The sequence below is a fragment of the Dromiciops gliroides genome, chromosome 6 (assembly GCF_019393635.1).
Source record: "Dromiciops gliroides isolate mDroGli1 chromosome 6, mDroGli1.pri, whole genome shotgun sequence".
Taxonomy (NCBI): Eukaryota; Metazoa; Chordata; class Mammalia; order Microbiotheria; family Microbiotheriidae; genus Dromiciops; species Dromiciops gliroides.
This window is the reverse complement of record NC_057866.1, coordinates 258321501-258338740: the sequence shown is the minus strand read 5'-3', so window position 1 is coordinate 258338740 and position 17240 is coordinate 258321501. Positions and strand designations below refer to the sequence as shown.

At 43.4% G+C, this 17240-nt stretch overlaps 1 protein-coding gene across 2 annotated transcripts in view; it reads right to left on the bottom strand.

The window, feature by feature from the left end:
* The window catches only part of COPS4 (COP9 signalosome subunit 4), a 34417-nt gene extending 23901 nt beyond the window's left edge, over positions 1-10516 (bottom strand). For both annotated transcript variants that reach the window (XM_043972007.1, XM_043972008.1), the window contains exon 1: positions 10395-10516. In XM_043972007.1, the coding sequence (XP_043827942.1) occupies positions 10395-10468 (74 nt within the window). In that variant the 5' untranslated portion in view covers positions 10469-10516. The remainder of the gene's footprint in view (positions 1-10394) is intronic.
* Between the last annotated feature and the right edge of the window lie 6724 nt (positions 10517-17240).

Below are 17240 nucleotides of genomic sequence, written 5' to 3'. Positions count from 1 at the left end.
GTCCATCTTCTTGTGAGATAGGTGAGGAGGGGATCATAGCAGAAGGCGTCTAAGCGACAGGGGAAAAGCAGCCACTTACAGCAGAGAGCTTCTATTTTCTTCTGTAACAGAGGGGGGGGGGGGATGCCACGGAAGATTTGAGGAGGGACGATAAGGCGTGGAAAAGCCACTGTGCAGAGTGGAAGAGCAAGTTCCTAAGAAAGTAAAAGTGGGACAGTCTCGAAGCAGTGAGGGCCCAGCTGAGGTTGTGCGACATAGATCCGTAGAGGAGCCCGTCATAACGGTTGAGTATTTTTCTCCACCTTTGTCTAGAGTAGGGTCTGGTATTCCGAGAAACCTGGAAAGACTCATATGAACTGAGGTATAGTGAAGTGAGCAGAACCAGGAGAACACTGTGCCCAGTGACAGCATTACTGTTCTATGAGCAATTGTGAATGACTCAACTACTCTTGGCAGTACAATGATCCAAGACAATCCCAAAGAACTAATGAGGAAGCATACTATCCACCTCCAGAGAAAGAACTGATATTGACTGAACACAGACTGAAGCAAGCTATTTTGCATTTTCTTTTTTACTTGAGTCTTTTTATATAAAATGACTAATATGGTAATGTTTCACATAATTGCACATGTATAACCTGTATCAGGGGAGGGGAGGGAGCAAGGGAATGAGAGAGGGATAGAATTTGGAACTCAAAACAATGAATGAATGAATAAACAAACAAATAGAGAGCTAGATGGATAAATCGATAAATTTTTTTAAATTGGAGTAGGGAGCCAAGATGGCAGAGAGGAAGCAGCAAGCTGCCTGAGCTCTCCTTCTGTTCCCTCAAAAAGAACATTAAATCAAGCCTCTGGACGGATTCTGAAACTACAAAACCTGCAAAGGGACAGAGAGACACAGTCTTCCAACCAGAGATAATTTAGAAGACTTCAGGAAAAGGTCGGCCTGACTCGGGCAAAAGGGAGGCCCAGCACAGGGCAGTAGCCCAGCGCCGAGGGGGTTGGGGAAAGTCAGCAGGAGCTGCGGGCCAGAGCCGAACAACTGAGGCCCCTGGAACCTGGCTCAAAAATCTGGTGGCCAAGAAGGACAGTGGAAAAACCTATCTGCACTGGCCAGGAGGGCCACGAACGGGGCAGGCGGGAACAGACACCGGGATCGGGCGCCTGGCCCAGGGTACTCAGGAAGTGCAGGGGACCAAACTGCACACACTATAAAGGCCCCAGAGTAAAAAGCCGGTCACACAGCACCTATACCCCTGCACAAGAAGCCCAAAACAGGGACCCTGGTGCCCCCAGAGCAGACCTCAACTCAACTTAAAAAATAAATAAATAAGCTGCAATAATGAGTAAGAAGAAAAAAAGAGCCCTCTCCATTGAGAGCTTCTGTATCAATAGGGAAGAAGCCAATGCAAACTCAGATGAGGACAATACCCTCAAATTGCCTACATGTGAAGCCTCACCAGGGAAGGTGAATTGGACTCAAGAACAAAAAGCCTTCCTGGAAGAGCTCAAAAAGGATTTTAAAAATCAATTGAGAGAGGTAGAAGAAAAAATGGGGAGAGAAATGAAAGCAAAACAAGAAAACTATGAAAAAAGAATCAGCAGCTTGGAAAAGGAAGCACAAAGATTGACTGGCCAAGTGGAAAAAAAGTGCATAATTTCACTGAAGAAAACACTGCCTTAAAAAATTCACTTGGCCAAATGGAAAAAAAGGTACATAATCTTACTGAAGAAAACAATGCCTTAAAAATTAAAAATTAGAGTAGGGTCTGGTAGGGGAAGGCAGAGGGAGGGGGGAAAACCAATAGATTATGGCCAGATAATTCCATTGTTGGTGTTTCATTCTCATTTGCCGTCTATCCAAGTTCTTCCTCAAATATGACTCCCAGAACTGGACTCTAGCTGTGGGCTAAGCTCCTTCTTCCGAGAAGCTGTGGCTCTCTTAATGCAGCTCAGGTTCACCTTTGGACACCACTGCCCCACGGCACTGTGAACTCATACAAGGCTCACTCCAATTCTCGGATCCTTTTCTCCCCCAACTCCTGTCTAAGCACTCCTTCTGACTTGTACTTGTCTACCCTGTCTCTCTCCATCTTTTCCACAAAACAGCAAGATACCTTACCGTACTTTTCCCTCACAAAATGCTAAAAACTTTTCTACTGGCATTTAGCCATAATTGAATTAACATTCTACTCTGAAACCGCAGACATGGTCAGTTTACCTAAACAGTCCACTGACGCTCAAAAATTGTCAGGTTGCTGTTCTGTTTTCTGAAAGCACAGGCATATTTCACTTCTTAATGGCTAAAAGTTCTATTTGGAATGTGCATCTATTTCAATGTTCTGCAATGTTCTGTATGTTTGAAAGTTCCATTTTCCTGGTCTGATCGGGACAGAATAGAGACAACATAGAATGAGAATGAAACAGTAACTGTAACCGAAAGCACAACGGGAATGACCCAACACAATTCCAAAGGCCTGATGCTTAGACACCCTACACTCTCCACCTCCAGAGTGAAGTGATGGTCTCAGGAGGCAGATCAAACCATGTTTTTCTTTTTTCCTTTTGGACACGGCTAATGTGGCCATTTGTTTTACATAACTACACATGCTTGTAATAGGCTCTGTTTTTCTAGCCTTCTCCATGGGGAGGGAGAATTTTGAATTGAAAATAAAATTAAATTTTAAAAAAGAAAGTATTAGTAGAATTAGAAAAGCCTTGGATTGAACAGAAGCAAATTTCCTCAGAGTACAGGAGTTATTTGGTCCAATCCATACCTGCACAGTAATCTATTCTACAACATTCTCAATAAGTAGTTATTCCACCCTCAATCTGCATGCCTTGCATTATAGGGAATCCAATGTTTCCTAAGGTACCCCACTCCATGTCAGCTCTAATTGTTAGGAAGATTGTCCTTGCTACTTGTCCTTCATTCTTTCTGTCTTTGTTTTGTTTTTTTGGGTGGGGCAATGGGGGCTAAGTGACTTGCCCAGGGTCACACAGCTAGTAAGTGTCAAGTGTCTGAGGCCACATTTGAACTCAGGTCCTCCTGAATCCAGGGTTGATGCTCTATCCAACTGTGCCACCTAGCTGCCCCTTGTCCTTCATTCTTGAGGAGGACCATGACATCGGGATGATGTCATGACTTGCAGTGAACTGGATTTAAGTGAGGGAGGGCAGTGCAAAGCCACCAGTGTCACTCTCTCTTCCAGAGCCATCTGGGTCTAGTGGCAAAATATCTATCAGGATCACTAGAGATGACTTTGGATGTTAAAGGCAACTGGGGTTAAGTGATTTACCCAGGGTCACACAGCTAATAAGTGTCTGAGGTAAGATTTGAACTCAGATCCTTCCAACTTCAGGGCCAGTGCTCTATCCATTGTACCACCTAGCTACCCACCTGAGAAGGGAATAATGAATGGGGGAGAATTATAACTCCCCCTAAGAAACTATTTAAGATAATAGAGAGTTGTAGAACTGGGGAGATAGGAAAAGGAGTAATCTAAAACTATTGGCTTTAAAATGAAGGATGTGAAAACACTTTAGCTGAAACCTCACAGCTCTCTAGCTTTGTTCCTGTTGCTGTTATTCAGTCCTTTTTCAGTCGTGTCTGACCCTCCATGACCCCATTTGGGGTTTCTTGGCAAAGATGCTTTAGTGGTTTGCCATTTCCTTCTTTAGCAGATCCATTCTGTCAGGCAATCAGAGGTTAAGTGACTTGCCCAGGGTCACACAGCTAGTAGTGTCTAAGGCCGAATTGAAACTTAGGTAGAGGATTCTTCCTGACTTCAGGCCTCATGTTCTCTCCACTGCACCGCCTAGCTACCCCTACCTTTGTTCCTACTTTTGCTCTATTTAAGGTCACATACTAAAGTCAAATCTCAAATGAAAATGACATCTTATCAAAACCTGAGAGGCAGATATCAAGGCTCTCCTAAGTCTTTTCCTCAAGTAGTCATTATATGACATGGTTTGCCGTCCTCTCACCATCTTGGCTGCTTTCTCTCGGTAGACTCCAGCTTGCCAACAATCAACAAGCATTTATTAACCACCTACTATGTACAAAATACTATACTGAGAGCTAGGGATACAAAGACAAAATTTAAAAGTACCTGCTCTCAAACAGCTTGTATTTTACTGGGGTGGAGTAAAATACAACTCATAAACAGATAAACATATGCATTATCATTTGAAGATGAAGGAAGAATCAGGAAAAGGGTCTCAAAGGAAGTAGCACCTATCCTGAAAAAAGCATGAAATTATAAAAGGGTAAGAGAATGGACAGGCATCAAGATGGGGCATGGAATTAGGAGAACAGAAAGCAGACTTAATCAGTTGGAGTTTTTGAATGGAAATAATAGTAAGGCTAGAAAGAAAAGCTGGAGTAAGACTGACTTTATATGGCAAGTGAATGGATAAATATGTATTTTCTCCTATAGGTCACAGGGAAAGACTAAAGGTTCCTGAGAACAGGAGAGAGACAAAGTCAAGCTGGGTTTTGACCTGCTAGGTGGAGGACAGATTGGAAGCAGAGAGTTAAGGAAAAAAAGAGGTTGTGACAGTCAAGAAAAGAGGATAAGATAAGGTCTGAATTAAAGTGGTGGAGAAAAAGGGATGAACAATTCTTATGGTATGGAAGCAGAATAGAAAACACCTGGGCAGGAATTAAGTGGGGGAGGATTAGGGAGAGAGGAGTGAACAAGAATGCCCAGGTTCTGAACCTGATGACTGTAAGGATGGTGGCACCCTCCCCAGAAGTGTGGAAGAGGGATGGGTTTAGAGAGAGAAGGTAACAAGCTCAGTCTGGCATTTGTCCAGCATGCACAGGCGGCTGGTGATGCAGGAGAAATGTGGGCTGAATGGACAGATCTGGGAGCCATCAGCACAGAGGTAAGTGAACTCATGGTATCTTGAAGAGCTCACCAGGTTACTGGAGAGGGAGATGGCCGAGGTCAGAACCCTGACAGACATGCCAAACTGAACAAAACATTCCGGGTGTGATCTGAGCAGGGTATGTTGGGTGAGACTCCTTCACAATGTACATTAAGTGCCTGCTGCATCCAGAAAACCGTGCTGGCAACTTAAGCAAAGTTCAGATAAAATGCACAACTTGAGGAGCCATGCCAAACACTGCTCAAACGGATCTGTGATCTCATCGATGGATGCGCTCCAATCAATCAACAAGTATTTGTGATAATCATTGATTAATGACCTAATGCAGGTGCCAGGTGGGTTGGAGGCTCCTTCAATACAAATGAATGATTGTGCTAAGGGCTGGGTAAATGAAGGCAGAAACGGTCAAGTCTTTGTGATCGAGGAGTTTCCATCCAGGCAATTTAAGAAGGAAGCCCTAGCAGCCAGAAAGATAAGGAAAGACCTTGTGTGAGAGGGGGTATTTAAGCTGAGTTCTGAAGGAAGTCAGGAATTTTAAGAGGTGGAGGTAAGAGGTATGCTAAAGGCATGGGGGGGCAGCCTGGACAAAGGAATGGCTGTGGGATTTGGAAAGTCCTGCATGGGGAACAGCAGGAAGGCAATTTGGCCAGAACACAGAGTGCGTGAAGAGGCGGGCTTTGTAGTAAGTATAGAAAAGTAGGCCAGAGCCAGCTTGTGAAGAGGTGTAACTGTCAGAGAGGAGTTGGTGTTACATACTAAAAGCAAAAGGGAGCACTTTCAGCAGAGGAAAGACGTGGTCAGCAGCATCACCCAGAGGGCAGAGTAGTCAACAGTGGGAAATGCTGCAAAGGGCCAGGAAGGGTTAGGGTTAATCCAATTTTAACTGGCAATGGATTAAGAAATTAAAAGACCACTGACGGTTTTGGGGAGCGCTAGAATGCAAGGGGCTAAAAGGTGAATGAAGAGGAAGTGGAGGCACTAAGTACAGACAGGTTTTTCATTTATGAAAGGGCCAAAGGATAGAGAAGGATTACTTGAAGTGCTAGAGTCAAGTGAGGGTTTTTTAAGGATTGGGGAGATCAGGGTGTGTTTGTAGGCAGCAGGGAAGAAGCCGGTAAACAGGGAGCTATTGAAGACAGGGAGTAACGTGAGAGAAGGCACTAAAGCAGGTCTTGGATAGTAGGTATCAGCATGCCCAAAACAAAATGGGTTCTCTTTCCCACCTAAACCTCCCCTGATTTCTACTGAGGCACCCCCATCCTTCCAGTCTGCAAGGTGTGCAAACTCAGTACAGTATCAGTCCTCACACACAGTCCTAGCGGGGAAGCCCAGCTGATTCCACCTCCACAGGATCTTCCTTACACAGTCACATCCTCCACCCCAAAGTGACCGTGATCGTAACCATGACCATGTCACTGCTCTCCTCAAGCCTTCTTGCCTCTAGTAGAAAATACAGCCTCCTTGTTTGGCATTTAAAGTCCTTCAAAGTCTCGCTCCAGCCCAACCAGCCCACTAGTTCCTAGGAGACAACAGTTTAAAAACTTCACCCCTCCAGTACCACCAACCTGGTGGTACTGATCCAAACCCTCCCAGGTGCTAGTCTTCCCCTCTGTATCCATTTTGTATTTATTTCCCTACTTTTCCCCCTCAATAAAATGTAAGCTCCTTGGTGGTCGGGGCTCTTTCTTTTATGTTTTTGTATCCCAAGTGCCTAGCACTAGCAAATACCAAAGTTCACTACTGGCAGAAACAAAATTGCTGTATGCTTTTCACACTAACTATATATCTGGAGAGGGGGAGAAACTGCGCAAACGAAACATAATAAATAGTAGAAAACTTTGGAAAAGGATGGGAAGATTATCTCAATGATTGAAGTACGTCATTGAAAAATTACTAGGCCCTAAAGATGTCGTTTTACTTCTAAGATAAAGTTGAATTTTCCATTTCTACCATGCAGACTCCTCAGCAATACAAAACCACAGAATTAAGAGTCCTCAGTGATAAATAAACTTTAAAAGAGTCCTCGGTGGCCAGCAGCCCAAACCTGAACAAGAACTTCCTTTTTAACAGTGGTGTCAAACTCAAATAGAAATGGAGACCATGAATCCATAGAGGTGATAGATCCCTGCAGGCAGACTTTGTTTAAAAATGTAATGTTGTGGTCCCAAACAATTTCAAAGAACTTCATAATAGAAAATGTTCTCAACATCCAGAAAAAAACAACTGTGGTTTATGAATGCAGATCAAACCATACTGTTTCTACTTTGGGGCTGTTTTTTTTTTCTTTTTTTGAGGTTTTTCCCTTGTGCTCTGACCCTTCTGTCACAATATAACTAATGCAGAAAAAAAATGTAATGTTATCTATGTTATGTTGTATTTTTATTGTGTTAAATATTTCCTAATGACATTTTCCTCTGGTTCAGTGGGCTGTTTGATACTTGTGCTCAACAAAAGAAGCGCTAGTCCAGTCTTCCACTGAAGATCCCTACTGGGAGGGAACTTTATACTTCCCAAGAGAGCTATATCCCAAGACATTGTACTGATGACCTGTTTCTCAGATTGCTTATGGATGTGGCTAGGGTCTAATGTGAGAATATTATTAATATCACAGGGACCCCCTGCTGTGTGGGCACGAGACCACCCTCTCAACCAATCAGCTTGAAGCAGTGGGGGGGGGCAGTTGGTTTGGTCAGTTGGTTTTGGGAGCTGGTGGTGGGAACCTCATGGGGTTGGCAGCTCTGATTTTTCCTGGAGGGTGGGTTAGGTTTTCCCATTCTTTCAGAGACACTTGTTCTCTCTTTGTTAACCTCTAATAATAAATGTTTAATACCTAAACTGTTAAACTGTTGTCCTAGTTAGCTTTCCCTACAAGGGGACAGGTAGGGTGACCACACACATGTAGTTTTACCCATCACACTATAAAACAATTTCTGGAGTCAATCAGCATTTCTTCTTTGGATTATACTCACAGAAGATAATGTCGCAAGTGAACCAGGCTTTTACTCAAAAGAGATTGTCTACTATCACAACTTCTACCTCATTGTGGATACCGAGGCACTTGATCTAAGGGGGGGGGTGGGGGGGGTGGACTTTTAACTGCTGACACAATCTCTATGCTACCACTCAGCAGAGGCAGTATTTGAGATTTATTCTTAAATGTGAGGCCCTGGAAGCCACTCATGTTCTCCACAAAACCAATTATTGCTAATTTCACTTTTTAACAACATTGATTTCCTTCCTAACAATGCAGAGCGGTATTTCCCGAGCAGTAGTTATTACTGCTGCTCAATGTGTGTCCATCCCACTGATAGACTAACTGTATTAGGAATAAATGTTCCTCTGCAGTGTGTTGGGTGTCTACTATGAGATACTCAATCCACGTCAAAAACAACTTGCCTAATACGTCCTTTTGGGGAATTCCCAAGAGGTAACAGCGCCATCAAGACACCAAGCAAGAAGTCCACTGACATCATACTCAAGAAACCAGCATGTCTCCTATATCTGTTCTCCCCCAAGCCATCCCCATCTTGGGGCTTGACAGTCCACGTATATCAATATCCAGCAAAACAACCTGTTGACTTTCCTCTTTCTCAAATAAGACCAAGATCTTATATATCATAGTTATCATTTTAAAAATTTCTTCTATTGCCTTTGGTTCCTCTTCTAGTCGACCACATTCTGTCCTCCTGTATTTGTTGTTTATTTTTTAAACTAAAATATAAGGTTACACTCATCCCTATTAAATCTCAGACTATTAGACTTGACCAAACATTCTAGCTTCTCAAGAATGTTTTGAATCCTGCCTATGTCATTCAGTGGTTTGCCTTTCCCCAGGAGATCAGTAAGATCTGCAAATTTTTAAAGTATGCAATCTGTTTCCTCTTCTTTGCTATCACAAAAAGTGATACAACAAATATTTTGGTGTATACAGAGTTTTCTCTTTATCAATGAATTCCTTGGGACATACTATTTTCTTTGTATAATTCCAAATTCCAAATTTCCATAATGGTTGTACTAATTCACAGCTCCATCAACAATGCATTAGTATGCCTGTCTTTCCACATTTCTTAAAACAACGAATAGTTATTCCCATATTTTGTCACCTTTGCAAACTTCCTAGATATGAGATGAAACCTTACTCTTGTTTTGATTTGTTTCTTCTCTTATTATTAGTGATTTGAAGCATTCTTTCCCATGGCTAATAGTTTGCAATTCTTCATTTGAGAATTGTTTGTTCATATCATTTGACCATTTAATCACTGGGGAATGTGTCTTAGTCTCAGGCAGGCAGTTGAATATGAGCTGAGCTTTTAAGGACACCAAAGACTCATCATCTTGTAGTATTCCCCCAGTAGACTGTAAGCTGGAAGGATCTTCGAAAGTCAACCTTCATTTTGCAGATGGGGAGCACTAACAGTTAAGTGTCCTGGCCAAACTTGAATGAGAGCAAAACCATCATGTGAGCCCAGGGTCGTGAACTCCAAATCCAGGACTTTTTCTACTACTCCTTTTCAGAGCCGTGTCTTTTATCATGGTATTGTCCACACATCAGGACGGCGATCTGCAAGTAGTAAACAGCACCTCTCTAGGAAACTCGATTCATGAGATTCTAAGCTCCCTAAGGGACTGTCTTTTGACTCTCTTTGTGTCCGCAGTGCTTAGCATAGTGCCTGGCACAAAACAGATGCTTAACAAATGTTTCACGATTACCAAGTTTTATTGATGGAACTACCCTAGTGGAAGAAGCGCTACTTTCCATCTTCAAACCATCAATGACCAGATTGGCTCGGCCGAGATTCTGCTGACCGTCCGGCCAGGAGGATCCCTTCCCTCAATTCAGGAGTGAACGAGTGTTCGGAAAGCACCGACTCTGGGAGGGAGGGAGGGAGGGAGGGAGGCCCCTGCTCTCACTAAAGGAATTCGGTCTAATGGAAGAGACGGCAGGCACAACGTCATGCACAAAGATACTGACGAGATAAAGCGGAGAATAACTAACACTGTCGACTGTACTTGAGAATGGAGGGAGCCGGGGGTCGGTCACGGGGGGCGGCAGGGAGGCGGACGGAGGGGGCTCTTAGCCAGGAGGCCGGTGTTCCTACATCTCGGGGGACCGGGGGGCCGGACTGGGGGCCCAAGGTGGTGGAGGAGGGGACGAAAGGTAAAGCACAAACACGGGACATTAGTAGCAAAGGGCCTAGCCCCGACCACGCCGTCTTCAGAACCGGTCTGAGGTCAGGCTCCGAGCTCTCTCAGTATCTCCGGGCGCCCCGGGCAGGATCAACGGAGCCGCAGCCCCCCGCCGGACCGGGTCGGGCCTTCCGCGCATGCGCGCCCCCCCCGCTCCCCTCCCCCTCCATCCCATCCCATCCCATCCCACCCAAACGCCTCCAGAGGCCCCGGCGGGCCCCGCCTCCGGCACCCGTCGCGATCCGCGGCGCCCGAGGCCCTCCCGCCTTTTCCCGCACTGCCCCCTCCTCCTTCCCCCGTATGGCACTCACTTGCCCGCCAGGTCCTTGTGAGACCCGCTCGAGTTCATAAGCTGGGCCAAATCCTGTCTCACCGTCGCCGCCATCTTCGCTCCGGCCCCGGCCCCGCCCCCAGCCCCGGAGAAGGACGTCACTCTTTCCCGGAAGAGAGAACGAGTGCGAGCCTCCAGCGTTCGGCCAGAGGGACCGGACGTACCATAGAGAGGCCAGGTGGAGGCTAGAGCTTCCCCCACCCACCCCCCACGCAGCCGGAAGTATGGGCGGAGCCGGAAGGCGGGGCAGGGAACCGGCCAGGCAGAGATTTGAGTTCATGTATAGGAAATAAGAGGGGAACCTCTGGAGTGATTGGGCGCTTCTTGTCTTACAGATGGGGGACTCGGAAGCCCCAAAAGGCAGCAGGTGGCAAAGGTGTGCAACAACAACAACAACAACAATAGTAATCATAAAGCTAACGCCTAAATGGCGCTTTAAGGTTTGCAGGAAAAAAAATCGGTTTTTCCGAGAAAGGTCTCCTAGCCAAGATCCATAGAGGAAATTAATTTATAAGACTAAGAGCCGTTCCTCCCATAAACGAATGATCAAAGGATGTTAACGGTTTTCAAAGGGGAAAAAATATCCAAGCTACCGACAATCATAAGGGGAAAATGCTCTAGATCACTAATAATTTAGAAAAATGCAAATTAAAGCGACTTCAAGGATGCACCTCACCCCAATAACACTGACAAAGATTTTAAAAATTCGAAAGGGAAATGATTAACTGGAGGAGCTACAAACTTTCCCAGACATTCTGGGAAGCAGTTTGGAACTATTCCCAGAAAGTTACTAAAATGTGTGTTTGATACACTTTTATCACTACTGGGACCCTACCTCAAAGAAATCCAAGCAAGAGGAAAGCCTGTAAGTTCAAAAATAGAGAAACTCTTTCCATTGTAACCAAGATTGTAAAACTATGGAAATTAATGGAATTAAGTAAATTTAAATAATTGGAAGTAAATTATATGAATTTAATGGAATATTATCGTGCCCACAAGTAATGATAAAATGGACAGTTTCAAAGGAAACTGAAGCAGATCTCTATGAACTGAAATAGAACTAAGTAAAACCTAGGAGAGTCATTTATAAATTACCACATTACAGAGAAAATCAACTTTGAAAGCCGATTCTTCTGATCAATGCCATGATAAACCATGAATTCAGAAGACTGAAGATGAAGTAGGACACTCGCCTCCTGCCAAACATAATGAACTCAAAATTGGATGACACAAACATTTTTGGGCAAGGCCAATAGGGGAATGATATGCTAGACTGCGGGTATTTGTGATGGTTTTCTTTTCTTTCATTTTTGACCATATTTTTTTCATATTTGACCAAAGTTTTTTTGTGCAAAAACTTTAATTTCATTCAACCCAAATTTGTTCATTTTCTATTATGTGCATCTCTCTTAAAGCTTATTTATTAATATACTCGTCCACTATGCATAGATCTGATAGGCAATTTCTTCTCCGCTTCTCTGTTATACAAATAAACATCAACATCTTATTAAAAAGTCAGTTATAGGGCAGCTAAGTGGCACAGTGGATAAAGCACTGGCCCTTGATTTAGGAGTACCCGACTCAGACACTTGACACTTACTAGTTGTGTGACCCTGGGCAAGTCACTTAACCCTCATTGCCCCGCCCTACCAACAAAAATTTTTTAAAAACAACTAAAAAGTCAGTTATATACTTGGACCATTCCTTTTTATTGAAATGCAATTATTGTGTATTTTAAAACCAGAAGGGGAATGTAACCAGTTCTTAGTTATCCAGTAATCTGAATGGGAAAACATGTATAACTGACATCCACAGATGATTAACGATGCAAATTTTTCTCTGCCGAAGTAGTTTACAGAGGAATAGAAAATCTTACAACAATGCATCGACAGGAACAGTATTGTAGACAGATCAGAGGGTTATAGAACTGAAGTTAGAAGGGACCAACACCGCTATTTTACCCAAGAGGAAGATTAAGTGATTTGCCTGAGGCTACACAGATAAGGAAGCCGTCAAGAGCTGTATTTGAACCTAATTGTATGAGCAGGGTTCCGTCCACTGTACCACATGACCTCTCAAGTGATATAATATAAGTATTACCATACCTGAAGCTCTTACAGTTTGACAGCCCTTGAAAATGTGAGTTACTTCCTCCTCAGCTGACCCACCGGGGCCCCTATTTGTTTAATTACTTGTTTCCCAGCTGTGAGAGTTAACCAATATTTCTTAAATGCCTGTGTTGTGTATAAAGTTTTGGGGTTGCTTTTTTTTTTTTGCGGGACAATGAGGGTTAAGTGACTTGCCCAGGGTCACACAGCTAGTAAGTGTCAAGTGTCAGAGGTCCGATTTGAACTCAGGTCGTAGTGAATCCAGGGCCGGTGCTTTATCCACTGCGCCACCTAGCGGCCGTTTGTGTATAAAGTATTGCAACTAACTGGAGATGCAAAAGAGTAGGATGGGGCTATTTCTTATACTTCCTGGAGAACATGGTTAATTGAAAACAATAAAATCAACGTGTGGAGCATTTTCAGAAGTGAGTAATTTGTGCATTTCTTTTACTTGACTATTTTTATTTGTTACAAAAGGCTAAGGACAGCTAGGTGGCGCAGTGGATGAAGCTCCAGCCCAGGATTCAGAAGGACCTGAGTTCAAATCCGGCCTCAGACGCTTTACACTAGCTGTGCGAACCTGGGCAAGTCACTTAACCCTCATTGCCCTGCAAAAAAAATAAAAATAAAAAGCAAACTGAACATAATAGATTTGAATTTCCATACACAGTTATATATGTGATTGTTCGTGTTTCTTGACATTTGTCAAATTCAGTATAATAAAAAAATAAAATCTAAAATATTTATGTGCATGCAAAATAACGGGAAAATAATCGCAATAAAACCTATTAACAAAAAGGCAGAATGATGTAAGACAAAACACTGGCATGCAAAATAAAGGAATAATTAGCGTGGCACAAGGTTATTCTGGAAAGATTCTTTTCTTCTTTTCTGTCTTCATCTGACCAGTAGTATCTGCCTGACTCACAGAAATTTTATGCTGTGAATTGAAGTTCTGTGGACTGGAACAACTTCTTGGCTCGCCGTCAAAAGGTGATGGATGGGCAGAGGAGAGGGAGGAGGTTCAGTGGGTGAGTCTAAAAGCAGAGCAAAGAGGCAGGATGAAGGCTGACTGGGGAAGTGGAGACTTGAGGGTAAGGGGAGCGTTAAGACAGCTGGATGGGCAGCCAGGACCCCAGTGGATGCCTCCGTTGCGGGCTGCCACGTCACCTCCTTCCTTCATCTAATGGTATCCCCTCAGGAGGGGTGAGGCTGGAAAGAAAGAAGGCGTGCAGAACTCTTCTTTTCCAGAGAGCTGAGAAAGCCAGGGCTGCGCCTTGGCTTCGTTTCCCATCTGTCTCTCCCTTGTTGGAGGTGGGCAGAGGTTGATTCTGAAGTTTTCTGTTCTTTGAAGTTCTTTGATTGCTGTTTTAATTGGCACGTTAACACCAGCTTGTGACAAATATGATGAATCATAACTCCTTTTTATTTGCTCATTACATCAAGCAGAGGAGTTAGAGCCAGGGAATGAGGTCACCCCATTGCCTGCAAGCACCGAGCATGACTTCAGCAGCAGTTCTTTGTAAAGTCCTTTTCACCTAGACTCTGGGCTGCTGAGAGAAAGACTGATGCCCCAGCAAGGGCAGAAAAAAGGAGGAGAGGAGCAGAGGGCAGGGAAGGGAAAGGGCTTGCAAGGGACCTGTTAAAAATCTTTACCCAGAGTTTGTATTGATGTACCAAAAAATACTCTGAATATGCCAGTTATACAAATGAAATATGGAATAGGAAAATAAAACATTTTTAAGTACATATATCGTTTCAATAAAATTTATTATTAAAAAAAGTCCTTTGTAATTTCAGAGGAAAAAAAAACAAAATTCATACGGGGTGTCCCAAAAGTCTTAGTTTTAAGCTATTAAAGTTTATTAAAGCCTCTAAATCACAGAGAGAGAGAGAGAGAGAGAGGGTATGTATGTAGACATATCTATTTATAACTATTCTAATTCACACTGTAGTAAATGCAAAATGTAACCTTACAAACAGGACTCTAAACCTATTTTAAATTAACTACTTATAAATAAAATAAAATAAAATAAAAATCAACTACTTACAAAATGCAATCATTCTTTTTTACTAGGATAGTAATGGGGTTTTTTAAATTTTTTTTTTTTTAGTGAGGCAATTGGGGTTAAGTGACTTGCCCAGGGTCACACAGCTAGTTAAGTATTAAGTGTCTGAGGCTGAATTTGAACTCAGGTACTCCTGACTCCAGGGCTGGTGCTCTATCCACTGCGCCATCTAACTGCCCCAGATAGTAATGTTTTAAATTGAAATCTTACTTGAAAACTAAGAGAAAATATACTTTAGACTTTTTTTGAAAAGATAATTGTAATTTCTGGTAAAATATATATGTCATGTTGACTTTATTACATATTTTAAAAAGAAAAACTTTAAAAAACGATCCAAAGCAGGCAGCTAGGTGGAGCAGTGGATAAAGCACTGGCCCTGGATTCAGGAGGACCTGAGTTCAAATCCAGCCTCAGACATTTGACACTAGCTGTGTGACCCTGGGCAAGCCACTTAACTCTCATTGCCCCGAAAAAAAAAAAAAAACCTTCAAAAAAGATCCCCCAGGGGCAGCTAGGTGGCGCAGTGGATAAGCACCGACCCTGGAGTCAGGAGTACCTGAGTTCAAATCTGGCCTCAGACACTTAACACTTACTAGCTGTGTGACCCTGGGCAAGTCACTTAACCCCAATTGCCTTACCGGAAAAAAAAAAAGATCCCCCAGTTTCATGTATAGTAAGTATCCCTTTTTTATTTATACTATGTATATGAAAATCCCCATTTTATTTAATGTTTATTAATTTTAAAATTAAAAAAACCTTAAAGAATAGGGGGAGACACAAGGAAGACTTATATGAACTGATGACACAAAGTAAGGTAAGCAGAATCAGGTAAATAACATACACAAAGATCCCAACAATGTAGAAGGTTGGGATGACAATAAATCAAGAGTTCTGGTGCTGGAGTCAGGAATACTCCCTATTTTACAAGTGAGGAAACTAGGGTTCAGGCAGATTAAAGGACTCATTGGAGGTCACACAGGTAGCAAATGGTAGAAGGGAGACCCAGGTCCTCTTAGCCTCAATGCAGTGCTCATCCAGGTACAAGGGATAAAGCACTCAGGTCTGGAATCAGGAAGATATGAGTTCAAATCTGGCCTCAAACACTAGCTGTGTTAACTTAGGCAGGTCACTTAGCCTGTGTCTGCCTCAGTTTCCTCATCTATAATATGCAGATAGTAATAGCACCTACCTTCCCAGAGTTGTTGTGAGGATCAAATGAGATAATTATAAAGCACTTAGCACCATGTCTGGCACATGGTAAGCATGTAATAAATATCTATTGACTATTGACTCACTATTCCATACACACACTGGAGTTCTTGGCTTAACAACTCAGTGAGTTGTCCCTGAAAAGGTCAAAAGCTATGGGTATAATGAGCGTCCACCCACAGACACTTACTAGTTGTGTGACCTGGGGCAAGTCACTTCACCCTGTTTGCTTCCGTTCCCTCATCTGTAAAATGAGCTGGAGAAGGAAATGATAAACCACTCCAGTATCTCTGCCAAGAAAACTCCAAATGGGGTCATCAAGAATCAGACAAGTGGGGGCAGCTAGGTGGCACAGTGGATAGAGCACTGGCCCTGGAGTCAGGAGGGTCTGAGTTCAAATCCGGCCTCAGACACTTACTAGCTGTGTGACCTTGGGCAAGTCACTTAACCCTCATTGCCCAATCCCCCCCCCCAAAAAAAAAGAAGAGTCAGACAAGGCTAAAAAACAACAATGAGAGTTTGGTACATGCTACCTAAGTTAGAGTCACCCACATATGAGGGACCTGCTTCTGGAAGCCAGGAGAACTGGCCCATGTGTGGACATTTGCAGTTATCCACCAGAAAATTAGGAGTAGCCTCTTTTCCCTGGCTGCAGAGCCAGAACTGTTTTTATATCTACCTGATCAAGGTACCCCTCTCTTTCTGGTATTTATATCTAAGGAATGACTCAATCACAGTCAATGGGTGTACATGATAAGGAGGTTGTCCCCTGTCTCCCTTTTTTAGGATATATGGTTTGTGTTGAATGAAAAACCCAAGAGACAGAGTTTCTGGGTAATTGGTGATTTATTAATTAGTCTAGCTAATAATCAGTAAGTTGATGGTCATTGGTTTTCTCATTAACCAAAAGCAAAGACATGCCTTAATGGAAGCCTTAATATATTTTTGGAAAAGGGGGTGCCCATGGGGCAACTAGGTGGCACAGTGGATAAAGCACTGGCCTTGGATTCAGGACTCGAGTTCAAATCCGACCTCAGACACTTGTGACAAGGATGGTTTTGGAGAAGAAAGGATGGATTGGTTACAGCACTGAGCAGAGAACACCCCCCCCCCGTCCTATCCCCCCCCCCCATCAGATCAAAGCTTTTTTTTTTTTTTTTGCAGGGCAATGGGGGTTAAGTGACTTGCCCAGGGTCACACAGCTAGTAAGTGTCAAATGTCTGAGGCCGGATTTGAACTCAAGTCCTCCTGAATCCCGGGCCAGTGCTTTATCCACTGCACCACCTAGCTGCCCCCAGATCAAAGCTTTTTATCTATTGAGCTGGTGCAAGTGTCTGAGGCTGGATTTGAACTGAGGTCCTCCTGAATCCAGGGCAAGTGCCACTTAGCTGCCCCCAGGATTTGGCCTTTTTTTGTCTGTCCTTTTTAGCTCTGGGTACA